Genomic DNA, 27,852 nt, shown 5'->3' on the forward strand with positions numbered 1-27,852 from the left:
GGTGTGTGTCCGTCGGCCAGAGACAACATCTCATTCATTAAAGCTGATGGAGGCCTGTCTCTCAAGCCATCCAGGTGCAGTAAGCGGGCAGCTCGCTCGCGGCGGGAGAGCCCGAAAGTCCTTATGAGCAGGGCTTTGAATTCCGTGTACTTGCCGTCCGCCGGGGGAGACTGTACGAACTCCGCAACCTGGGCCGCTGTGTCCTGGTCGAGGGAGCTCACCACGTAGTAGTAACGGGTGTCCTCTGAGGTTATCTGCCGAACGTGGAATTGGGCTTCTGCTTGCTGGAACCATAGGTGAGGTCGCAGCATCCAGAAGCTTGGCAGTTTCAAGGAAACCGCATGAACAGATGCGGCGTCGTTCATCTCCGGTCCAAAAACGTTTGGACCGTCGGGGTCACCAATTGTAGCGGTGTGCTACACGCAGCGCTAAAATAACGACACGGAGTCGGTAAACTGCAGTCAAAGATAAAGTTTATTCCAACTTCACAGTCTTGCTTTAAACTCTCTCTCCCCCGCCGGATGGCTCGAGAGGCACGTACTGACATCGCCTCAGGCTTTCTCCCTTTGTTCCGGACCTAGCCTTTGTGCCTGCACGCTGGCTAATTGTCAGCCGGTTCGAGTGTGCTAGTAATTGGGTCGCCACAATACTCTCCAATTTACTACCAGGGAGTGACAGATCAGCATCCTAATTTGCATGCCAATTTTGCCAGATTTCAAAGGAATGGAAAATCAGGCATCTAATACAATATTTCTTCAACTTTATGATTAAAAGTAAAATTTCAGACATGAAGTATGTCTATAGTGGCATTGGTGAATCTTATAAAAGCAACTCATGTGAAACAGCATGAGTACCTTTACAAAATGCTAAGTTAGACACGTGCCATTTTAAAGTAAAGTTAAGAACATAGCCAAGTAAGAGTTTGCGGGAGGGACCTTGTCATGTTTTGGTATTTCCCTGAAATAGTACAAAATAGTTGCACTTGTTTCTTTGAGAGCATTTCCTTGTATAGAAATAAGATGGCCTTGGGTTTCTCCAAGCTTGAACACACTGCCTTCATTGTCCATTGGCCTACTGTAATTTAGTAGTCACTGCACCATACTTCCATTTCCTTATTGTTGCGATAGTCTGTCTGGGAAACATGCATATGAAGACCTTGCAGACTGAGTCAAGATGCTAACATTCCCTCATATTCATAGACTGTGATTGTGATTCGTCTGATGGTTAATGTATTAGGAAGATGGCTATTGTGTACATTAATGCTGGACTAATGTAAAATTTAGTATATAAAATATTTTGTGCATTTTGTTTTGCTCTGGATCAAGGTCTGGCAGAACAGCAGTGTACTGGTTAGCATAACACTATTACAGCGCCAGCCATCGCCTGTTGGGGTTCAATTTCCACTGCTGTTTGTAAGGAATTTGTACATTCTCTTGTTCAATGGCATATTTCTACATGACCATCTGAGTTTCCTCCCACATTGCAAAGAGGTATGTTTAGGATTAGAGAGTTTGGGCATGCTATGCTGATACCGGAACCGTGATGTGACAACTCTTGCTGATTTGATATGTTGCTTCTCTGTAAGTTTTGATGTTTTGACGTAGGTGTGCCAAATAATGTTATTCTTTATCTCTTTGATCACTGGAGAGGAGTCCAATAAATGTTGCAGCACCTTTAGGAGAACCAAAGATGATGAGCCAATTCATTATTAATGCAACAGAACTGGACTGTCAGACAAAAGATTATGCCTAATTGCTCAAAATGTACCCACTCCTCCCTACTCTGCTTTAAGATTAGAAAACCATAAGCTCTAACCATTTAATTTTTATTAACAGACTCCAGATATTACTTGTTAGCATTATATATGTAAAAAGCTAGACTAGCTTCTTGTTCCCACTGAGCATCATATTTAAAACCATTGTGTTTAAAACTCAAACATCATGTAATCATGCATGTAGAGTTACTCAAAAACTTGTATGTGAGAAAGTACAGAAAAAATAGATTTACTCATTAATTGAGTGAACCTTGCACTCAACATCAGCAAGTGCAAGGAATTGATTGTGGTCTTCACAAAGAGGAAGTTGGGGAACACACGCAAATCCTCATTGACGGGTCAGCATTGGAAAGGGTGAGCAGTTTCAAGTTCCTGGCTGTCAGCATCTCACAGGATCTATACTGGGACAACCATACTGATGTAATCTCAACAAAGGCACACCAGCAGCTGTACTTCATTAGGAGTCTGAAGGGATTTGGTATGTCACTGAAGGATTCTAGCAAATTTCTGCTGATGTACCATGGAGATTTTTCTGACTGGTTACATCACCATCTGGTGCGGGAGCACCAATGCACAAGATCGTAAGAGGCTTCAAAGGATTGTAGACTCGGCCAGTCCTATCGCAGTCAGAAGTCTCTCCACCATCGGAGACATCTTCCAAAGACAGCTCTTTAAAAAGGTGACATGGATCATTAAGGGCCCTCACCATCTGTGGGATATGCCCTCTGCTTATTATCAGCATCAGGGATGGGGTACAGGATCCAAAGTCAATGTTTTAGGAATAACTTCTTTCCCTCTGCCATCAAATGTTTGAACACCCATAAACACTAACTTGCTTATTCCTCTTTGCTATTATTTATTTTTACTGTAACTGATAGTAATTTGTTATGCCTGCAGTGCACTGTTGCAACAAAACAACGTTTCATGACTTATGTCAGTGATAAATAAACACGATTCTGATTCTAAAGAAGATTCAACTATTAACCAAGAAACTAGCATATCCAAGCTGGAATGCAATTCCTGAGTGGTGGTACAGGTGAATAGCCTCACAACATGTAATCATCAAAGCTGCAGGCCAAGTGCTGGAAAATGGGATTAGTGTAGGTGGGCACATGGTCAGCATGAACATGGTGGGCTAGAAGCCTTTTTGTGCTTTTGGACTCAATGACTCTGTGACATGCAGTGAGTACTCAGAGAGGCAAATGAATGTTGATTATTATTACAAAGGGCATGGAGTACGAAAGTAATAAGTCTTTCAATGAGGATTTTGTTTTGGCTCTTTAGAAATTTCAAAATTCTGCCTAGACTTTACAAAGTTACAGCAGGTGAAGAGATGGAGTAATGCAACAGGTCACAAAGTTGTAGGATTGGTCAAATGACCTCTTATTCAGGTTATTTAATGTGTAAGTAAAGCTTGTTGAGATTTGCCACGTACACAGTCTGATTGTAGAGACGCGTCGCAGGGGGTCGCTTCCTTTCAAGGATACAACCATTCGCTTTGTGGAAGATTTTGCACCCCAGACCTTAAAGATGCGTGCTGAGTTTAAAGGCGCAATGAAAATGCTTTTTGATCGTGGTTTCAAACCTTCCCTTCGTAACCCTGCTGATCTACGAATCAAGCTTAATACCGGGAAATACAAGTGGTTCAAATCAGCGAAGGAAGCTGAAGCGTTTGTAGCAAGTCTTCCGGCTATCCAGTCATCTTCGGAATCTGATCGGACCTCCTAAAATGGTGGATAAGTACTCCTCGTAGTAAAATTACTTTCTCTGGACTCGGAATTCACTTGAATCACTCGGACATTATTCATTGTAACTTTAAGGGCTGTTGACAATCTCTCCCGGGATTTGGTGTGTGTGTAATCTATTTTTATTCTTGTATAACTTTACCTACAGAGTTCTACAACTAACTCTAACGTGTTTTGGAGGTTCGAAGTCTTTAGTGAAGGCCTCCCTGTTTGTCGGTTCACAGTTCAACTGCTGATTTATTTTTCCTTTGTTTTAAATATTTATTTATTTATCTTTTTCTTTTCTTCACCCCTTTTTTCTAATCTCTGAATTTTTTTCTTCTCTGTAAATGGTTGATAAATACTCGTCTTGAATTTATAATTTTCCCCTTCCTCTTTTTTCTTTTTCCTTCTTACCTTTTTTTTCCCCTTTCTCTTACTTTATTCTTCTATAATTTTTCGCGGGTAGGTTAGTTTTGGTTTTCTTCCGATTTTCTCTGTATTAAGTTTTATATTTCTGCAGAAGGTGTTCTAATCTGTAGTTATGTTTTCTAGTGCATAAACTAGTTATTATTTGCTATAGTATTTATACGGAACTGTTGTTAATGACACATCTGGAAGTTGTATTTGGGTTAATTTTTTTGGTAGAGTTAGCTACTTGTTTTGGTAGCCGTCTAATTTTGGGTTGTGCGGCTGGGGTGGGTTTTCCAGTTCCAACATCTCTTTATTGCTTAGGACATGTTTATATTTTGACCTTACAAATCTATGTTTACATCTCTGCTCCCAGACTGCTATTGTACTGCTTGACTTTTTATATGCCTGCTGCCTTTTATGCATTAGTAATTGATAATGGCTAGTGCACTTAAATTCGTGAGCTGGAATGTAAAGGGATTGAACCACCCTGTTAAAAGGAGGAAGATATTCTCACATATTAAACAACTCAAAGCTGACATTGCTTTCCTCCAAGAAACTCATATTCGTTGTTTTGATAACTCCCGGTTTCTGTCAAAGTGGGCGGGTCAGCATTTTCATTCATCCTTTGCCGCTAAAGCTAGGGGAGTTTCCATTCTTATTAATTCAAATATTCCTTTTGAACTCCATAATAAAATATCTGATACAAATGGCCGTTTTATTATTGTTTCTGGTAAACTATATAACACTAAAGTTGCACTAGCAAACCTGTATGCCCCCAACTTTGATGATGTTAACTTTTTTGAACGGTTTTTTTCCTCACTACCAGACTTAAACTCATACTCTCTTATACTGGGTGGTGACTTCAACTGTTGGTTGGATCCTAAGCTGGACCGATCGTCCTCTGTTACCAGATCACCTACTAAATCTGCCTTAGCTATTCAATCGTTTCTCTCTAATTTTGGTATCTCTGATATATGGCATTTCCTCCATCCTACGGAGAGAGATTATTCTTTTTTCTCACATGTTCACCATACCTTCACTAGAATTGACTATTTCTTACTCGATAACCAACTTATCCCATTTGCCCACTCTTGTGACTATCAGAGTATACTGATTTCTGACCATGCCCCAATTACCCTCTCTCTGAACTTTCCTGGTCTCCCTCAGAGGAACAAACACTGGCGGTTCGATTCAACTTTATTATCGGATGATGATTTCGTAAAATTTATTAAGGACCAGATAACCTTTTATTTTAACACTAATACATCACCTGAAGTGCCATCCCAGATTGTCTGGGATGCCATGAAAGCATATCTGAGGGGTCAAATAATCTCTTACACAGCAAATCTCAATAGAAGATCCCATGCAGATCGAGCAGACCTCATTAACCAGATTAAAGATTTGGATCAAATATATGCCCAAACTAAGAACCATGAATTATACAAGAAGCGCGTTGAACTCCAAACTAAATTTAACCTTCTGTCCACTCAACCTGTCGAACGCCAACTTCTCGAAAGCAAGAGCCACTTTTACATTCATGGGGATAAGTCTGGTAAATTCCTAGCCAATCAGCTGAGGCATTCCAAAGCCAAACAACATATTACAAAGATCCGGAAGGAGAACGGAGACTTTACATCAGATCATTTAGAAAATAATGACGCATTTAAAATTTTTTATTCTCGGCTTTATTCCTCTGAATCCCTGAATGACAATATCTCTGTGGATCAATTTTTACAGAATCTGAATATCCCCTCACTTTCATCTGATTTCAAAGCCAAACTCAATGTGCCTATATCACCAGAAGAAATATCTTTTGCAATTTCTGCACTGTCCTCAGGGAAATCTCCTGGACCTGATGGGTTCCCTGTGGAATTTTATAAATCATTCTCTTCACTTCTTTCTCCTCAGTTACTTTCAGTATTATCTGACTCGGTTAATTATGGCAAATTGCCACCCTCTTTCAATGAGGCATCTATTATTCTTCTTTTAAAAAAGGGCAAAGACCCAACAGAGTGTTCCTCGTACAGGCCGATCTCTCTGCTTAATGTTGATGTAAAGATCTTAGCTAAAGTGTTGGCTCATAGATTAGAAACCGTTATTCCCTCCATTATCTCTGATGACCAAACAGGCTTTATTAAAAATCGTCTCCCTTTTTTTAACATTCGGCGTCTATTTAATATTTTATACTCAGTTCCAACTGGGACTCCTGAATGTGTTATCTCCCTTGATGCGGAGAAAGCATTTGACCGTATAGAGTGGAACTACCTTTTTGCAGTCTTAGAAAAATTTGACCTTGGCCAAAGTTTCATCTCTTGGATCCAATTGCTGTACCTGTGTCCTACTGCTTCTGTTCTAACTAATTTTCAGAAATCCCAAGTATTTAATCTCAAACGTGGCACCCGTCAGGGATGCCCCTTAAGTCCCTTTCTCTTTGATTTGGCTATAGAACCTCTGGCGATAGCATTTCGAAATTGTCCTGAATTGACCGGGATTTGGAGAGGGGGTGTTGAGCATAAAGTTTCTCTCTATGCTGATGACTTATTACTCTTTCTCTCAAATCCGTCTACATCCTTACCTCTAATGTTTTCACTTCTTGACCAGTTTAGCCAGATCTCTGGCTATAAACTCAACTTACATAAGAGTGAACTTTTCCCAATTAATAAAGAAGCACAAGAACTAATATTTCGTGATCTCCCTTTTAAAGTAGTCCATAATCAATTTACTTATCTTGGAATTACAGTCACAAGGAAGTTTAAAGATCTCTTTCGTGAAAACTTTGTCAATCTTTCATATGCTATAAAACAGAGTCTGGTACAATGGTCACCTCTATCTATGTCCTTGGTAGGTCGTATTAATGTTGTTAAAATGTATGTTCTCCCCAAATTTTTATACTTATTTCAATCTATCCCAATTTTTATTCCTAAATCTTTTTTTGATTCCTTAGACTCTATTATTTTGTCATATCTGTGGCAGAATAAGCGCTCTAGAATTAATAAAATCCACCTCCAAAAATCTAAAAAAGAGGGTGGCATGGCTTTACCTAACTTTCGCTTATATTACTGGGCAGCTAATATACGTTGTGCTACCTTCTGGTCTTTCTTCCATGGTCAACCCGAGTGCCCTAACTGGGTGGCAATGGAGTTGAGCTCCACTAAAGAATTATCTATATCTGCACTTCTTGGCTCTGCACTCCCGAGCAGTCTGCCCAGATCAATAGCTAATCCTCTTGTTAGACACACTTTGCGTATATGGGTTCAGTTCAGGAAATGCTATGGTTTCCAGGGGTTTTCCGTTTCTAGCCCTGTCGCACATAATCACCTTTTTTTGCCTACTACGTATGATTCAGCATTCCATGTTTGGTACAGGAAGGGCACTAGACATTTTGAAGATCTCTTTATTGATAATCGCTTCGCTCCTTTTCAGCAGCTCTCCGTTAAGTTCAACCTGCCTAACGCTCACTTTTTCAGATATCTCCAAATCCGACACTTTACTACTCCTTTAATTCCTAACTTTCCTGAAATGCCTGCGAAAAATGCTATGGACCTATTTCTTTCCATTAATCCACTAGGTAAAGGTTTAATTTCAATTATCCGAGATAAACTAGCAGCCTTACGACGGGCCCCTGTGGATAAAATTAAAATGGCCTGGGAGCAGGATTTAAATATCTCCTTATCCGAGGAGAGCTGGGACTCAGTTCTCAAATCGGTTAACTCAACCTCCCTTTGTGCTCGCCATTGCCTTTTACAGTTTAAGATTGTTCATAGAGCCCATATGTCTAAATCTAAACTATCTCGATTCTACCCTGGCATTAGTCCGCTCTGTGATAAATGCAAGAGGGGCGTGGCCTCTCTCATCCATATGTACTGGTTCTGTCCTAGCTTGGAGAAATTCTGGAAAGATATCTTCACTACATTATCGGGTATTCTGAATCAGCACCTAGAACCTAACCCCTTAATTGCTCTGTTCGGTTTTTGGGGCGAGACAGATTTATGTCTGGGTCCGACCAAATGCCGAATACTATCCTTTGCCTCTCTCCTGGCAAGACGCTTGATCCTCCTTAGATGGAGAGATGTTGCCCCACCCACTCATGCGCAATGGCTTAACGACATTATGGCCTGCTTGGACCTCGAAAAAATTCATTATTCAGTTCTTAATTCGGATCTAAAGATCCATAAGGTCTGGGGACCTTTTATCGAGTACTTTCATAACCTTCCTCTTGACTAGGGTTTTTTTTTTCTTTTTTTTCTTCTTTTCGGTCCCTTGCTTTCAGCTCCCTTTTTTTTCTGGTAGTAGGCATTATTATCCTCTGTTGCTAAGTGTATTCACAGTCTGGGAGCTTGACTGTCCTGACTTATACTCTTTATACTGTGTGGTGGTTGGTCTGGAGTTGTTGTTGTTTTTTTCTTGTGTTGTGGGGCTTGGGGAGGACACTAAGCTCACTTGTCTTTAATTTAGGTGCTTTTTTGTTAAATTCTCTTCCTTTGTAGCATATTGTTATTGTATGCTTAATCTTGCACTGTATTAATGCTCCTCATTGGGATTTGGGGTTTTTAATTTTGTAAAATGTTTTGAAAAACTAATAAAAATTTTTTTTAAAAAAAGAGATTTGCCACGTAAGCTCTTCACGTGCAGCTAAATAGTTAGAAAGTCACAGGTTACACCCCTTCAAGTGTTGGCGCATGGCCAAGTGGTTAAGGCGTTCGTCTAGTGATCTGAAGGTCGCTAGTCCCTAGAGCCTTGGCTGAGGCTGCGTGTGTGGCCTTGAGCAAGGCACTCAACCACACATTGCTCTGGGACGACACCAGTGCCTAATGCCCTTCCCTTGGACAACATCAGTGGCGTGGAGAGGGGAGACTTGCAGCTTGGGCAATTTCCGGTCTTCCATAAAAAAAAAACCTTGCCCAGGCTTGCGCCCTGGAAACTTTCCAAGGCGCAAATCCATGGTCTATCGAGACTAATGGAGGCCTACTACTACTACACCTCTTCAAGTTACTGTGGAAGGTGTGAAAAGAACAATGAAATGAACTTCTGGTACTGAACAATTTTACATAAATTTGGTTGAAAAGAAAGCTGTTGTCGTACTGTTTAGTGCTTAGGTTTCAGTGCCAGCTCTCTTCGCCATTCTTCCTGTATGTTCAGGCTATGTCTCAGTATCAATGCCATTGCCAAAAGCAAAATGCCTCCTGCAGGGCTTCTATGTCTCTTTTTGCCCCATGCCTTCTCCAAATGAAATTCTTCTACAGACCATAGAGTCATGGAAACAGGCCCTTAAGCCCAACATTCCCATGTCTCTCCTCCCAGATGCATCTCCTCAATTCCATGCCTCCAATATAAAACTGGTAAATCGGTTTATTATTGTCACGTGTTCTGAGGTACGGTGAAGAACTTGTCTTGCATACTGTCTGTACAGATCAATTCATTACAAAAGTGCTTTGAAATGGTACAAGATAAAAGGGTAACAGAATGCAGCATAAAGTGTAAACGCTACAAAGAAATTGCAGCACAAGATAGCAATGAAATGCAGGTTCATAACAAGGTAGATTGTGAAGTCAGGAGTCCATCTTATCATAAAGACGTCCATTCGATAGTTTTATAGCTGCAGAATAGAAGTTGACCTTCAGCTGGTGATACATACTTTCAGGCTTCTGTATCTGCTGCCTAATGCGAAGGTGGAGAGAGAATTTCCAGGCTGAGTGGGGTTTGTGATTATACTGGTTGCTTTACTGAGATAGTGAGAAATGTAGGCGGACAGAGCCCATGGAGAGTAGACAGGTTTCTGTCACGTGCTGAGTTGTGGCTACAGCTCTCTGCAGTTCTTGAGAGAACAATTGACGTACCAAGTCGTAATGCATCCAGGTAGGGTGCTTTCAATGGTATTGAAAAATGACCAGGTTTCTAATGCATACACAGAAAATGGTATTTAACTTGCTAACAAGGTCTATGAACCCTCAATATATTAAAGAATTTTTAAGTAATGAAAATATGGTACTAACAGTGCTTGAGTAGAGCTATCATTAATAGAACAAATTCTCAGAGATTAAGGCAGAATAAATTAGAAATAGTTTATAGTTTGACTCTAATCATCTATAGACAAGGGTATTGACATTTGTCAGGAAATTTGCAGTTTTGTAGTAACAGTACAGTGCAAGACATAAAATTACTATGTTACTAAATAAATAGTGCATACAAAGAATAACGGAGTACTGTACATTGGTTCATGGATCATTCAGAAAACTGTCCTCAGTCAGGGCCTTTCACCTTTGTCCCTTGCATCCACATTTCAGTGAGCTCCACACCCGCCACAACGCTGAGCTCTTCTTCCTCCATCTCTGAGACTATTTCTTTGGCAAGGACTCTCCACCTCACACCGATGACCACCTCCTCCCATCTTCAACCCTCCTCCTCTTCCTGGACACCCCTCCCTGGTCTTCTGCCTGCTCTGGATCTTTTCATTGCCAGCTGCCGACAGGACATCAACCGTCTCGACTTCAACACTCTTCTCTCCTATTCCACCCTCACTCCTTCTGAACGCACTGTTCTCACTCTCTCTCCACACTAATCCTAACCTCACCGTCAAACCCGCAGATAAGGGGGCTGCTGTAGTAGTCTGGTGTTCTGACCTCTACCTTGCTGCAGCCTAGCGCCAACTTACTGACCGCTTGAATAGGATCACACGAAGGAGCACCAGGCCATTGTCTCCCACACCATCACCAATCTTATGAACTCTGGGGTTCTCCCAATCACTGCCGCCAACGTCATAGTTCCCACACCCTGCACCTCTCGTTTCTACCTTCTACTCAAGATCCACAAACTCGGTTGTCCAGGTAGACCCATTGTTTCAGCTTGTTCCTACCCCACTGAATTCATACTTGCATGCCATGGCTCTGTTTTATTCTCCCTAGTTCAGCCCCTTCCTACCTACCAGTCCTGCTGAAGGGTCTCGGCCTGAAACATCAACTGTACTCTCTTCCATAGATGCTGCCTGGCCTGCTGAGTTCCTCCAGCATTTTGTGTGTGTTGCTTGGATTTCCAGCATCTGCAGATTTTCTCTTATTTGTTCTTGAGACACCACCTCTTGAAGATGTCTTCAACGGTAGGATAGTTGCATTCATGATGGAGCTGAGTCTATGACCTTTTTGTTAAGTTCATTCTAAGACTAGTCTGCAACTAAATTTTTGGAGGGAGTCAAAAAGTCAGGTATTCTTAAGATATGCTGTGTATGTAAAAATAAAAAGTCAAAGTTCCTAATTCACAATTTGTTTCAAATGATAAAAGATCGAATGCCCTGACAATGTTATTCCCAACAATTCTGTCAGTACTGTTAATTACAGGCATCTTGCCTAGGCTAGGACAGGGTTCTGTTACAGAGAAGTGTTTGTAAACCGAACTGTTCACAAGTTGGAAATGCAGCAACCAGGCAACATATAGAATAGACCAAACAAGGACAACATGTCGATAAAGTAGGGTGCTGAACTCAAAAACAGAAAAATTGAAGATGCCTGCAGACTCACGGCAGCCGGCAAATCCGTCACACCAGTCTCTCAAGCGCTCATTCCTATGAGCTCTCTGTAAGTTGGGTGCTCATAACCTGAGGAGGGCCTGCACTTTTATTCCTCTCTCAGCTGGAAAACGTGTGACAATCTATTCTGAAGGTTTACAGCAAAATTGTATAAGAAGGCAGTTCCACCATTTCTGACAGTTGATGGACCAATCATTTGATCTGAGTCCCACAAATTAGGAATGGAAATAAATTCCCTCCTTGTCTGGAAAGAGATATTTGTGTTCTTCAGACAATTTTGAATCGCCCCCAGTGCTCAATAGAAAGGAGAGTCAGGCAGGGTATTTTCCAAAGAGCTGATTCTACACTGTGCAAAGTTGTAATTTCACCCGATGCCTTACTTGCGGGCAGAAACCAGCATGGCTGGTAGGCATCTTCTGCTATGTGGGAGCTTGGTGTGCTCACCTGCAGCTGCTGTTAACGGAACTCTGACGTAGATTTATCTTTTCATGAATAAGACGTATGTAATGCAGAGCATTAAAGTCAACACTTTCTTCATGCCATTTTATTCTATGACAATACTATTATTTATGCGTAATCTTCAAACAAATTAATTGTGGTGTTTTGGCACAGATTTCAACTCATTATGAAATAGCTAAACTGTGGCACTTCCTCTAATCCAGGGATCAAACATGAGGAAATCCACCAGCATTTTGTGTGTGTTGTTGTTTGAATAATCCAGGGATCAATCTTTGATATATGTTGAGGGCAGAAATTATTCAGGAACCTCAGCCAATTCAGCAGCATTTTTAAATCTGTGCTAACTGGTTTGAGTGATTGAATGATTGTTCTTTTGTCACTGTGACAAATAAAACTCATTTTAAGACATTTAGATTTAGGAAATTGAAATGTTTGAAACTTGCATGCAATTTTTAAATAAGGGCAACAGGAAATCCCTGAAGCTGGGAAAGGTATTTACAGACATAACAATGGTAGTGAGATTCAGTGAGAAGAAAGTATTTCGCATTTGAAGAATCAGGTCAGGAGAGTAGGAAGTGGTGTAAAGTGGAAAGCTGAAGCAAAAACTTGGGAGTATAATCCAGTTTGTGCAACGTTGTCATCAAATTTGTGGTACTTGCTCAGATCTGTGCTTATCATGATTCATACATAATTAACTTTACATGAAATAATTTGTTTTAACAAATTGCATTTTTTTTGCAAAATTATGGTCATTGTTGACAAAACAAAAACCAATTAGTGTTTCATCATATTCAACTAGCGTTTTGCATGCAGGGATTAGAAACAGTGGGTCTTGGCTGTAAGTAGGAACTATTACCTTAAGGCGTATCTTGACTCAGATGTTTAATTTCATAGTCAGTTACAACGAAATGTTACAATACCTAATTAACCAACAGTCAATCCACAGGTGCAGAACTGCCCAGCTCTGCAGAACAACTTTGTCAAATGTAAAGCAATCTGCAAAGCAGAACTCATAAACCTACAATAACTACATTTTTAAAGAAATGTTTTCTATCCGAGCTTTTTAAAAATACATCCTGACTAGTTATGATTCACAAAATGATTAATGGGTAAATCCACTTCATACTCAGTTTACCTTCCCTTCTGTTTGTCCCTCACTGTGTTGCTCACTGGTCTGTTTCACAGTCTGTCATGTGTGACTAGACATTTCCTCCAATTAAATAAATGGAAGACCAGAGCCTTGGTATTCCCCTGAGCTGAGCTTCTGACCTCATATCTTACCACCAAGACAAGTTTCCCTCTATTCCCGTTCACACATCTTTACCTCTGCTTCCTGACCTCATTCAGTCCAGTCTTGGTTCCTCCGATTTTTTCATCTACATGCTATTCTTCTGTGACATTGTGTAAAAGGACATCACGTTCCCTTGCATTAAACAGTAGCGTAGTCCAGACCTGTCTTATCAAGAGCTGAATGATTTGTCACACCCCTGACCAACTAATACTGAATGAACAGTGGCTTCCTGAAGCAAGATACTGGGGGTTCGGCAATCTTCAACTCATTGACAAATGCTGTTTCGCAGCCACCAAATCCACATTCTCCTTAAAGACAGCATGAGACTTGATCTTATTAATCAGTGGGAGGAGCTTCAAATCCCTTATCTGCTCTTAATATTTTTATCTTTCTCTCCAAATTTAAGTGTTTTAGCATAGAGCGTGGAATCATACAGACTGGTAACAGGCCCTTCGGCCCTACTTACCCATGCTGACCAAGGTTCACATCTAGACCCACTTTCCCAGTGTTTGTCCCCTATACCTCTGAAACTTCCCTACCCAGGCACCTGCCCGAGTATCTTTTAAATGTTGTTCATGTATTCACTGCCTCTCCTGGTAACTCATTCCATATACAGTACTGACAACCCTCTGAGTGAAAAACTTACCCCACGGGTTCCTATAAAAAATCTTTTACCCTCTCCCCTATGTCCTGTAGTTCTTGATTCCTGAACCCTGGGGAAAATAATATACCCCTCATGATTTTATACACCTGCTGAGGAAGTCAAAGGCTCAATGTCTATGAGTCTGAGTGCACTGGAAGCTGGAGGTCAAAGTTGGCCTGTCCTGGTTTTACCTCTTAACTTCTTAAATCTGTGACCTAGATCTTTAATCTGTTCTAATATTTCCTCGTGTGAAATATTGTTCATTAATGGCCCTTTGTGTTATCTTTTTATGATTTAAATTGAAAGTATATTGAGTTCTGTTCTGATCATAGAATGGCTTGATCAAGTTGTTCACTCAGCATTATCTCATATTCTTAGTGTTTCCCATAAAGAGGTTTATTGGACAGATTGTTATGGTGATAGTATTTCAACATCTTCTTCTTAAGCCCATCACCCGTCCTGGGGCTTAGGCCGCCAACAGTAGCTAGCCAGAGTCCTCAGTCCCAGGCTATCTTTCACATTGTTTTCAGGCGTAGCCCATCTTCTTGGTGTCTCCTTCCTCTCCCAGGGGTGAGGCCTTTGGAGCTTTTGTTGATGTTCCTGGGTTTTTGCAGGATGGGGTTGCTAGCCCTAGGCCCGGCCCTGCTCCTTTTGCAGCCAAGCTTGGGACCGTCTATGGTGGAGTTACTTCAGCATCTATAGTGGCTAGGGCTTTCATGCAAATAAAATCATAAAAGTGCACCGACTACAGATTGAGCCACAAAATAATTTTTTTTTTGAACAAGATCAAAATCAAAATCTTCGCTTCTCCATCTCTGTTGTTACCCTGATAATCCTCTGTTGTTAACGTCCACGCCTTGTGGTGTATCAGATGCGACCTTGCCGTCTCCTTAGCATTTCTTTTGGCTGTCTTTTACAAGGCCACGTTGCTAGCTTGATGCTTAACAAGGAGACGGCCAGATTTGAACCTGGGACCACTCGCCTCGAAGTCTGGTGTGGATGCCTCGACACCAGCAGCCGGTTAATCCTCTGTATTCACTCCAAAATGTTGACAGTATTGTGGACTGCACTGTCCCTAAATTGATACTTCAGCAGAGGCACTTCCCATGATTTTTCTAAACGTTAGGTGTGAAGTACTCGTCTACATTTACTTTATTAGTTGGACCTTTGTACAATGCTATATATATCCCATAACAGTGTAACCTCCTTACCAGTTTATTCTGACACACTAAAAAATTTGTAATGCACTTGCAGCTCTCTCAACAGAAAATCTAAAATTGTACCATTTGGATAGTTTCCAAAATTGATTATCCTGGATCTAAATGGAAATTATTAAAATGTAATAAAGAATGATCTGAACAATCTACAGACTCCATTCAATCCCCAGTTAGTATAATGATTTGTGGAACATGACTTGTGAAACGTTACACAAGAGCAAATTTTCATCACTTGAATGACTGTAATGCAGGTAAGCCTGTATTTCGATAAATGCCTTTGAAAATTCCATGTATACATCCTTCATCAACCCTCTCCATTACTATATCAATCTCAGCCCGAAGCAACTTTGTGCTAGTTGTGACTTATTCAAGTTCGAGGTTATTGTCATTCAACTGTACACGTGTACCAAGTGAAACAATGTTTCCAAGGAGAACAACACAGTACATACAACTCACACACATAACACGTAAAGTAATATTACCATGGGCAAATTAACAAATAATAAGGTGGATTTGCCACTCAAGTTAAAAAGGAACAGTGTAACGCTACTGGCATTACATGCGTGATGAGACCTTGGTGGTGGCAGGGAGTTCAATAGTCCCAACGCTTGGGGGAAGAAGCTGTTACCCATCCTCCCAGTTCTTGTCCTAATGTTACAGTACCTCCTGCCTGGTGGTAGGGAGTTCAATAGTCCTAACGCTTGGGGGAAGAAGCTGTTACCCATCCTCCCAGTTCTTGTCCTAATGTTACAGTACCTCCTGCCTGGTGGTAGGGAGTTCAATAGTCCCAATGCTTGGGGGAAGAAGCTGTTACCCATCCTCCCAGTTCTTGTCCTAATGTTACAGTACCTCCTGCCTGGTGGTAGGGAGGGTCAAAGAGATTGTTGAACAGATGGGAGGGGACATTGACAATGCTAAGGGCCCTGCACATGCAGCACTCCTGATAAATATCTCTGATGGATGGAAGAGAGACACTTGAGAGAATCAGCAGTCCTCGCAATCCTTTGTAGGGACTTGTGGACTTGTGGTTATATGCTTTACAATTCCCACACCAGACTGATCAGATCAGCTGGTCAGGGCACTCTCGGTGGTACCCTTGTAAAAATTGGTTAGAATAGTGGGGCTGGAGTGGGGTAGGGGGTGCTCACTCTCCTCAATCTCCTCAGGAAGTGGAGATGCTGCTATGCTTTCCTAATCAAAGAGGTGGTGTTGAGGGATCAGGTGAGATCATCCGTTATGTGCAGTCGCAGAAACTTGGTGCTCCTGACTCTGTCCATGGAGGAGCTGTCTTTGTGCCTTGCGGTGTGTTCAGCCTGCACCTTCCTAAAGTCCATAATCATCTCCTTGGCCTTGTCTCAAGTTGTTGTGCTCGCATCTCTCTACCAGCCGCTTTACCCCCTCTCTTTACCACCCACTGATATGGGATTAACTGGCAAGGCTGGTTTTATCTCTCCCTGTTTGAAATAGGGTTATTTCTTTGCATAATGTCAATGGGAATTGTAAGTTTGTTGTCACTGTTTCACTTCCTCCATCCTCTTCAGTAATATATGATGTATCCAATAAGGACTAGGTGATTCACTAACTTTTGAATGACTCCAACTTATTTAAGATCAACATTATATGCATTTTTATCTAATATCTCAATTCCTCCTTTCCCCACTGCAATATTCACAATTTTAATGAAGTTGGCATTTGTTCAGTGACTTCTATACTCTGTTCATAATGAAAAATTCCTTTGTTTAGTGTGACAAGAGTCCTTGATAAGAATAGTTTGCACCCAAATGCTGGGGTATCCAAGGCTAGGATCAAGATACAACTTCAAGCTGGTTCAAGAATCTGAGCACAAAATAAACACTAGACGAGATCACGACTGAGCACCAAATCTCATTTCAGGTGCTCCTTAAATGCTCAAACCTTGACGGCCCAAAACATGATTGGCAATAGGTGGACTGTCCTGAATCTTTAAAGGGATATTGCCAGCTATCCATACTCCGGGGAGTCAGAGCGCTTAAACCTCAGAAGCTGACACAGATGGGTGTGTCATAACAAGTCCTCCTCCCCTTTGGCTGACTCCTGACAGCCCTAGCTGCTCAGAGAGAAGATGATGGTAGTCATGGATGAGAGCTGCATCCAAGATGCCTCTTTCAGGCACCCAGCACCTCTCCTCCAGTCCGAGTCCTTCCCGGTCAGCGAGACATTGCTGAACACCTTGAACAGTACGTGAGTCCAAAATTCTTCTCATGGTGAAAGCGTGTACCCCATCGACAAACCTGGGTGGCAGTGGGGCTGACGGTGATGGAGCTTTAACTTGGAAGTGTAGAAAGTGGGATTGATCTTGAGGGTCTTGAGGAGGTGCAAGGTGTACTTTCCTGAGAATCCTGAAGGGTCCAATGAACTTGGGCACCTATTTCCTGGACTCCACTGGCAGAGGCAATTCCTGAGTGCACAGCCAGAAGTGTTGCCCAGGCTGCAAATCTGTCTTCTCTTGCGGTTAGCCTTTATTTCAGCCTTCCATGTAGAAGCTAATAAAATCTCCCTTGTCCTAGTCCATCTCTCCTTGCAGTGGCGAATGAGATCTCCAGCAGGATGAACTTCAACCTCTACCTCCTCGGGGAAGAGTGGCAGAGGACAATACTCAAATTGGCATTGAAAGGAGACATCCCATGCACCGAATGCCATAAAGTGTTGTGGGCGACCTCTGCCCAAATCATTTAGTTGCTCCACTTGTTTGATCTTTCAGAGGCCAGGCGTCTTAGGGCACATTCCATATCTTGTTTCACCAACTCCATCTGGCCGTTGGACTGTGGGTGAAGCCCAGAGGAAAGACTCTCTGTTGCCCCAATCAGTTTGCAAAACACCCCCTAGAAATGTAATGTGACTTGCTGACCACAATCCGACACAATGTTTACCAGAAAACCATGGACCTGAAGACATACTGCAGGATAATCTCAACTGTCTCCAGTGCAGATGGAAATCTGTCCAAGGCAATGAATTTGCAGGCCTTCAAAAAACGATACAATTACCTCGACAATGGTCTTCCCCTTGGGAGGAAGAAGATCCATGACAAAGTCCATGGAGATGTGAGCCCATGGTCTTTCCGGAACAGGCAGAGGGTGAAGGAGGCCTTGTGGTTGGGTGGGGGCTCCTTGTTTTCAGGTGCACACCTCGCATGGTTGCAGTTATTTGACTGACCTTCCTCACCATTCCAGGCCACTAATATCTTTTAATGAACTCGAGGGTCCTGGTAATCCCCAGGTGAGATATCAATCTTGATGCATGTTCCCACTGAAGAACCTGGGACCAGATGGGACTAGGAATGAACAGACAACCCAGAGGGCCAGCCTGAGGAATCTCCCCTTGTGCCTGGGTCTTTTGAACAAGCGTGTCGATTCCCCAATGAATTGGCAGCCTCACCTTGGCTTGGGGGAAAGAGGTGGTAGGCTGCTTTTCTCGTTCGGGTTTGTCAAGAAGGCACCTGGCTTCTGGTTCTTAGATCTCAGTTGATAACTCAGGATGAAATTAAAATGGTTAATGTAAAGAGACCACCTGGCCTGCCAAGAATTCATTCTCTTGGCCTCCTGAAAATAAGCCAGGTTCTTGTGACCTGTCCATATGAGAAAAGGGTTCTTGACCTCCTTGAGCCAATGATGCCATTCCTCCAGAGCTAACTTGACCGCAAGCAGCTCTCTATTCCCGATGTTGTAATTCACCTTTTCCGGGGATAGTCGCCTGGAAATGAATGCACACGGGTGCAGATTATTGTCCAAAGGTGTCCGTTGGGACAAGACTACACCTACTCCGATGTCCGAGGCGTCCACTTCCATGACGAAGGGAAGGTCTGGGTTAGCTGCAACCAAAATAAGAGCTGTCGTGAACCGCTGTTTGAGCTCTGTGAAAGCAGCCTCCGCTTTGGTAGTCCAGACTACAGGACCCATGGATCTCTAGGTTCATGCCATCAGCGGAGCCGCCATTGAGCTGAAGTTTTAGCTAAGAGGGATGAGTGTTGTGTATTTAATATTTCAATAATATTTGAGTCTCTGTCTGTGTGTGTGTGTGTGTGTGTGGTTTAAGAATTCATGTTTGTTTGAATAAGAAATTATAGGTTATATGTAAAAATACATTAATTAGATACATCATCACGCGATCACGTTATATGTGCGTGCCTTGCTTAAAGTAAAAGATGGAGTTAAACATGCATTCCCAGACTCCCTGTGTTGTCTTTGAATTAATTTAATGTACTGAAGCTACAAAACATAACAGTAAGACTTTTTTATAATTGCAGATACTCCTCGGCTGAAATTAGGAGGCAGTGTTTGCAGCAAACAAACCCGGCAGCCATCAATTACCAATGGCATACAATTGGCTCCAGCTCTCTATCGTTTCAGATAGTAAGTACAGGAATTTCCACTTTATAATCATTTGTGTTCTGTTCATTTTGACAACCACAGTAAATATAGATATTTCTTACCAAACTTAGCACACTGAGCAAAGTAAAAATCTGCAACTGAAAGCCATGCCAAAGTCCAAAGCCTGAAGATAATGCAGAACTTTTATCTCTTCCATAGGCTTGAGAATTTGAAACTACCTATCTGTCCATTGTAGAGCGGAATTACAGTTGTGGGAGCTCTGCAATTATTCATTTCACCAAACTGATAGCATACAAAACTTTGAAATGAATAAAGGTCATGAAAGTTTCCAAAACAAAAGTAAAGATTATTTGTAAAGTAAGTGTGAAGCATACTGAAGCGTGAAGAAGATAGTAAATAGAATTCAGCTGGCTGGAGGGAATCAAAGACGCGTGGCAGATTTCAGAACCAGAATTAGGTTTACTATCATTTGCGTGTGTCATTTTGCGACTTCAGTACATTGCAATACACAATAATAATTACAAGAAAACTGTAAATTACAACTAGAAGTATATATAAAAATTAAATTAAATAAGTAGTGTAAAGAGAGAGGAAAAAATAGTGAGGTAGTGTTCATTGTTTGTTGAAAAATCTGATGGGGAGGGGAAGAAGCTGTTCCTGGAACGTTGAGTGTGTGTCTTCAGTCTCCTGTACTGCTTCTGATGGTCCTTAATTATGATTGCCTCCTTTTTGTGGCATAACCTTTTGAAGGTGTCCTTGATGCTGGGGAGGCTTGTGCCCATGATGGAGATGGCTGAGTTTACAACTTTCTGCAGCTTGTTCTGATCCTGTGCAGTGTTCCCTCCGTGGCAGATGATGATGCAGCCAGTCGGAATGCTCTCCACGGTGCATCTGTGAAAATTTGCAGGAGCCTTTGGTGACATACCATGTCTCCTCAAACCCCAAATGAAATAAAGCTGCTGTCGAGCCTTCTTTATAATTGCATCCATGTGTTGGGCCCAGGATAGATCCTCAGAGATGCTGACACCCAGGAGCATAAAACTGCTCACCCTTTGCACTGCTGATCCCTCAATGAGGACTGGTGTGTTTTACCTCGACTTCCCCTTACTGAAGTCCACAATGATTTTGTTGGCCTTTCTGACATTGAGTGCAACACCACTCAACCAGCTGACCTATCATGCTCCTGTACGCCTCCTCATCACCATCTGAAATGTTGGCAATTGTGTCATTGGCAAATTTGTAGGTGGTGTTTGAGCTGTGCCTAGGCACACAGTCATGGGTGTAAAGGGAGTAGAGCAGTGGGCTAAGCACACATCCTTGAGGTATGCCAGTGTTGATTGTCTACGAGGAGGAGATGATGTTCCCAATCCACACAGACTGTGGTTCCCCCAGTGAGGAAATCAAGAACCCATTTGCAGAGGGAGATACCGAGGCTCAGGTTTTAGAACTTGTTGATTAGAACCAAGGGTATGGATTGTGGTGAAAGGTCCAATTTAATGTCAGAGAAACGTACACAATATACATCTTGAAATGCTTTTTCTTCGCAAACATCCACGGAAACAGAGGAGTGCTCCAAAGAATAAACAAAGTTAAATGTTAGAACCCCAAAGACACCCCCCCACGCGTAAGTGGCAGCGAGCAACAATCCCCCCTCCCCCCAGCAGAAAAAAGCATTAACACCCGCCACCGAGTACTCAAACATGAGCAAAGCAACAGCGAAGACACAGACTTGCAATTACCCCAAGACTTCACGTTTCATCTGGCATTCAACATACCACAGGTTCTCTCCCTGATAAGGGGGAAAGAGGTATCTGCATTTCCCCAGCGAGCTGGGAGATGTTAAAAACAACTCTCTGGTTTACGATGTTAAAAGTCCGTTGCATTGCTTTTTTTGAGCTCTGTGCCTGAAGATTGAAAAGATCCCAGGTGTCCAGGCACACATATTTCGACTCCCCAGTGACACATGGGTCTCCTGTCATGACACCAACCCTTGATCCGCCCGTCTCTAGAGCCCCCCCCCCACTGCCAAGATCTTAGGCTTCTGAATCTGAGCCAGTCTCTTAGGCCGAGCCTTTGGCGTGCCAAACAACAGCCAGTTATGGAACCCAGAGAGCAGGTCCCATTCCCGCAAAGAACCATAGTCAGCATTTTTTCTTCCCTTTCAAAGCATGCATAAGAGGCGTTGAGTTGAGCTTGTCCGGGAGAAAGTGTTACAGCCATTCTTGATGTTAGGTTTCGCTTAGTAGGAAGTGATGGCCTGCAAGTCCAGCCAGAGCTGACATGAATGTGTAGAAGTAATATATAGTCAAAAGGACACAATTTTAAAATAAAATAAACAGCAATGGCAGGTATTCTTGGGAATAATGCACAAGGTGCAAAATCAGTTCATCCCCCGGAGAAGGAAGGATTCAAAGGGGGGAAAGGGGCCACAGTGGTTGACAAAGGAAGTCAGAGATTGCATAGCATTAAAAAAAAAAGGAAATATGACAGAGCTAAGGTGAGTGGGAGGACAGATGATTGGGAAATTTTTAAGAAACAACAGAACTTAACTAAAAAGTCAATACGGGGAGAAAAAATGAGGTACGAACGCAAGCTAGCCAGGAATATAAAGGAGGATAGCAAAAGCTTTTTTAGGTATGTGAAGAGAAAGAAGATAGTTAAGAACAATGTTGGGCCCTTGAAGAATGAATTGGGTGAAATTGTTATGGGAAACAGAGAAATGGCAGAAGAATTTAATAAGTACTTTAGATCTGTCTTCACTAAGGAAGACACAAGCAATCTCCCAGATGTATGGATGGGCCAAGGACATAGGGTAACAGAGGATATGAAACAGATTGACATTCGGAAGGAAACGGTGATGAGTAGACTGATGGGACTGAAGGCTGACAAATCCCCAGGTCCAGATGGTCTGCATCCTAGGGTACTAAAGGAGGTAGCCCTGGAAATTGCGGATGCATTGGTAATCATTTTCCAATGTTCCTCAGATTCAGGATCAGTTCCTGAGGATTGGAGAATGGCTAATGTTATCCCACTTTTTAAGAAAGGAGGGAGGGAGAAAACAGAGAACTATCATCCTGTCAGCCTAACATCAGTAGTGGGGAAGATGCTAGAGTCGATTATTAAAGATGAAATGGTGGCATATCTAGATAGCAGTGATAGGACTGGGCGGAGCCAGCATGGATTTACCAAGGGTAAATCATGCTTGACTAATCTATTGGAGTTTTTCGAGGATGTAACCAGGAAGTTAGACAAGGGAGATCCAGTGGATGTAGTGTACCTCGATTTTCAGAAGGCATTTGATAAGGTCCCACATAGGAGATTGGTGGGTAAAATCAATGCTCATGGCATTGGGGGGAAGACATTGACATGGATAGAAAACTGGTTGGCAGATAGAAAGCAAAGGGTAGCGGTGAATGGGTGTTTCTCGGTATGGCAGGTGGTGACTAGTGGAGTGCCACAGGGCTCGGTATTGGGACCACAGCTGTTTACGATTTACGTCAACGATTTAGATGAAGGCATTGAGAATAACATCAGCAAGTTTGCTGATGATACTAAACTGGGTGGCAGTGTGACATGTGATAAGGATGTTAGGAGAATTCAGCGTGACTTGGATAGGCTGGGTGAGTGGGCAGATACTTGGCAGATGACGTTTAATGTGAATAGTGTGAGGTTATCCACTTTGGGAGTAAGAACAGGAAGGCAGATTATTATCTGAACGGTGTAAAGTTAGGTAAGGGAGAAATACAAAGAGATCTAGGAGTCCTTGTTCATCAGTCACTGAAGGTGAATGAACAAATGCAGCAGGCAGTGAAGAAGGCTAATGGAATGTTGGCCTTTATTACAAAGGGAATTGAGTACAAGAGCAAGGAAATCCTCTTGCATTTGTACAGGGCCCTGGTGAGACCACACCTGGAGTATTGTGTACAGTTTTGGTCTCCAGGGTTAAGGAGGGACATCCTGGCTGTAGAGGAAGTGCAGCATAGATTCACGAGGTTAATTCCTGGGATGTCCGGACTGTCTTACGCAGAGAGGTTAGAGAGACTGGGCTTGTATACACTGGAATTAAGGAGATTGAGAGGGGATCTGATTGAAACATACAAGATTATTAAGGGATTGGACAAGATAGAGGCAGGAAATATGTTCCAGATGCTGGGAGAGTCCAGTACCAGAGGGCATGGTTTGAGAATAAGGGGTAGGTCATTTAGGACAGAGTTAAGGAAAAACTTCTTCTCCCAGCGAGTTGTGGGGGTCTGGAATGCACTGCCTCAGAAGGTAGTGGAGGCCAATTCTCTGGATGCTTTCAAGAAGGAGCTAGATAGGTATCTTATGGATAGGGGAATCAAGGGATATGGGGACAAGGCAGGAACCGGGTATTGATAGTAGATGATCAGCCATAATCTCAAAATGGCGGTGCAGGCTCGAAGGGCCGAATGGTCTACTTCTGCACCTATTGTCTTATTGTCTATTGTCTAAATCCAAGGACCCAGACATCAAAATCAAGTTTATTGTCATATGCACAAGTGCATGTGTATAATAAAAAACTTACTTGAAGCAGCACCTCAAGCATATAGCATCACATAAGCAGCATTCGCAAGAAACAAAATATAAATTGAACATAAATTAGTCACAGATTTTATAAGAAAAAACACAACTAGAACCAACAAAAATGACATCCATTTCCATGCAAAGTGATCAGAGTGATTATCGTGTCAGTAAGCTCAAGTGGTGATCAGGATATTGCCATTGGTTCTAGAACTGAATGGTTGCAGGGAAGTAGCTGTTCTTAAAACCTGTGGTGTGGGACTTCAGGCTTCTGTATCTCCTGTCCAATATTGGCGGTGAAAGATATGGCATAGCCCAGATTATATGGACATTGCCTTCTCGAGGCAGCTCTCCCTGTAGATATGGCTGATGGTGGAAAGGGATGTGCCCATATATAGGGCATATAATCCAGCAGTATACATGCATAAATTGTTGAAAGTGACTGCGCGGCCTAGGAAGATATTTAATAAAAAAGTATATGGGACCTGGGTGAGAAATGAAGACCAACTGTATAAATCTAAAGAAATCATGTAGATTCTTGAAGACACTGGTTTGGTTTGACCAAAACAGAAGTAGTGTGTCCCCACTTGTGGGCACCATACTAAGGAACACATGAAAGACATAGGGACCTACTTTAGGTTGCTTTTTTTTAAACTACAGCTCGACACTCAACACAATCATACCCTCAATCTTAATGAATAAACTCCACAACTTGGGTCCCTCAACCTCCCTCTGCAGCCGGATCGTCAGCCCCCTCACCGGGAGGCACAGCCTGTGCCAATCAGAAATGACATCTATGCTTGCTGACAGTCAGCACTGGCTCACTTCAAGGATATGTGCTTAGCTTACGGCTCTACTCTCTCTACGTCCATGAGTGCGTGGCTAGGCACTGCTTAAATGCCATCCAGAAACTTGCCTATTACACAACTGTTATTGGCAGAATTTCAGGTGGTGGCAGTGGTGACAAGGAGACATACAGCAGCAAAATAGATCAGCGGTTGAGTTCTGTCGCAGAAGCAGCCTTGCATTCAACATCAGTAAGACCAAGGAATTGATTGTGGACTTCAGGAAGGGGAAGTCGAGGGAACACACACCAGTCCTCATTGAGGGATCAGCAGTGGAAAGAGTGAGCAGCTTCAAGATCCTGGGTGTCATCATCTCTGAAGATATATTCTGGGCCCAACATTATTGATGCAATTACAAAGAAGACACAACAGCTATATTTCATTAGGAGTTTGGGGAGAATTGGTTTGTCACCAAAGGCAAACTTCCACAGATGTACCGTGGAGAGCATTCAAACCGGTTGTATCACCATCAGCACAGGATCAGAAAAAGGTGCAGAAGGTTGTAAATTCAGCCAGCTCCATGATGGGCACTGATCTCCCCAGCACTGAGGACACCTTCAAAGGTTAGTGCCATAAATAGGCGGCAGCCATCATGAAGGATCCCATCACCTAGGACATTTGCTCTTCTCATTTCTACCATCAAAGAGCAGCTACAGGATCCTAAAGATGCATACACAATGTTTCAGGAACAGCTTCTTCCCCTGCACCATTAGATTTCTGAACGGTAACTGAACCCATGAACGCGACCTCTCTATCTCCCCACTCTCTTTTTGCAATACTTATTTAATTTTCTTTTCTTATATATACTACGTATTTTAGTTTATAGTTTTATTATTAAGTATTGCAATGCACTGCTGCCATAAAACAGCAAATTTCATGACATATGCCGGTGATATTAAACCTGGTTCTGACTCTGAATGTGCAGATGATTCTGTAATGGTCGTGGGCTAGAGTGAACAGCAAAGTTTGAGAAGGGATCTGACAGAACCTCTTAAGATCCTGAGGTGGTGTGACAGAGTAAAGGGAAAGAACCTCTTCACAACTACGAGATATTGATTAAAGGTAATTACCAGGAGACATGAGGAAGAATTTCTGTGCCGTGAGTGGTTAGGGCCTTGAAAGTCAGCAGAAGCAGACTGAGTTGTGGCATTGAGAAGGGAACTAGATAAAAAGGTGTGAAGAAATAAAAAGAGCGGTGTTATGGTACAGGGTGATGATGAGGCACAGTGATATATTTCCAACTCGGGTATGGATTTGGAGGTGCACCTCCAATTGTGATGTTACTCTGCATCTATTGTCATTATCCTTCTAGTAATAGATTTCATCTATGGAGAGAGTTGGAAAAACTGTGGTGAGATGCCGCAGTTCATTCTTTAGAGCAGGGGTGTCAAACTCATTTTAGGTCACTGGCCGGATTGAGCAAAATGCAGCTTCATGCGGGCCGGATCAGTCGGACGCGTGCGAACGCAGCTTTCGTTGCCTCCGTTTTTTCAGCCTGCTCTCATGTGTCTCAGTCTCTGCTATAACTACAAAGTGTTTCACTTTACAAATTCCATTTTTTATGAAGAAGACTGCCGAATAAACACTAAAAACCCTGAAAACCTGGTACCTGAATAAACTCAGCATTAGCCATATCATACGCCATAGGCGCTTTGGTTACTGGGGCCAGCTTTAATAGTAATTAGATATTATCTCGCGGGCCAAAGATAATTCTACCGCGGGCCTTGAGTTTGACATATATGCTTTAGAGAGTCTGTGTTGTGATTTTTTTGTAACACAAAGCCACGTTATTCTACACACATGCGCCAAGAACCATGAGTTGAAAAGAAATAACCACAGTGTTCTTTATTTACTATTATTTCACACACAGTAAATTCGGTGAGAGTGAATTTATTATGTGGTAGTTTGCGAATTCTGTAATTCCTTTACCTGTATGGCTAAAACATAGTGGTCACCTCATTATGGAGAGGAAAGTATTTAGGGTGGCAGATGGTGGGCTAATCAAGAGGACTGCTTTGTTCTGGATATTGTTAAGCACGTGAAGTTGAATCTGAATCTACGTAAGCAGAACATTTTGTGTTATACTCGGATTTGTAGATGGTTTTATGGTTTTAAATTGCCTGGACGTTAAATCCATGAACACTGCCTCACTACTTTTTCTTTCACTTTTTGCACTACTTATTAAATTTTACTTTTTAAATATATGTATACTAATTGTAATTTACAGTTTTTATTATGTATTGCATTGTACTGCTGCTGAATAACAATAAATGTCATGACATATACTGTTGATGTTAAACCTGATTCTGATTCTGAGCTGCTGCATCCATGTTCTCTTCTGGGATCACTTTAACGGGGGGATCGACTGTGGTAACATCATAGAAAATCGAGAGTAAATGGTTAGATATTGTCTTGTTGAAATTGGTCATTGCCCGATATTTATGTAGCATGAATGTTTCATAATCATTTATCAGGCTGAATGTTGTTTAGATCTTGCTACATAAGAGGTATGGGCATCTTATTTTCTCAAAGTTCAAAGTAAGTTTATTATCTAAGTACATATATTTCAACATATATAACTCTGAGATACTTTTGCTTGTGGACATACTTAATCAATCTGTAGAATAACCATGGCAGAATCAGTGAAAGACCACCCAATTAGGGCATTCAACCAGAGTGCAGAAGAGAACAAACTGTGCAAATACAAAAAGAAGAAATAATAATAATAATAAATAAATAAATAAGCAATAAATATCAAGAACATGAGATGAAGAGTCCTTGAAAGTGAGTTCATTGCTTGTGGAACCATTTCCATGATGGGGAAAGTGTAGTTATTCCCTTTGGTTGAAGAGCCTGATGGTTGAGGAGTAGTACCTGTTCCTGAACCTGGAGGTGGGAGTCTTGAGACTCTCGTACCTTCTTCCTGATGGCAGCAATGAGAAGAAGAGGCCATGAACGGGGTGGTGCAAGGTGGGGATGGATTTGAATATTGTACAGACATCAACCAATGATGAAAGAAAAGGCATCTGCTTATTTGGGACAATTCTTAAAGAACAA

At 42.0% G+C, this 27,852-nt stretch overlaps 1 protein-coding gene across 4 annotated transcripts in view; it reads left to right on the forward strand.

Moving 5' to 3' along the window:
- Positions 1-27,852, forward strand: part of dock8 (dedicator of cytokinesis 8) — a 261,176-nt gene that overhangs the window by 35,364 nt on the left and 197,960 nt on the right. For all 4 annotated transcript variants that reach the window (XM_073072099.1, XM_073072104.1, XM_073072113.1 and 1 more), the window contains exon 2: positions 19,324-19,429. In XM_073072099.1, the coding sequence (XP_072928200.1) occupies positions 19,324-19,429 (106 nt within the window). The remainder of the gene's footprint in view (positions 1-19,323; positions 19,430-27,852) is intronic.

This window comes from Hemitrygon akajei, chromosome 2 (assembly GCF_048418815.1).
Source record: "Hemitrygon akajei chromosome 2, sHemAka1.3, whole genome shotgun sequence".
NCBI lineage: Eukaryota > Metazoa > Chordata > Chondrichthyes > Myliobatiformes > Dasyatidae > Hemitrygon > Hemitrygon akajei.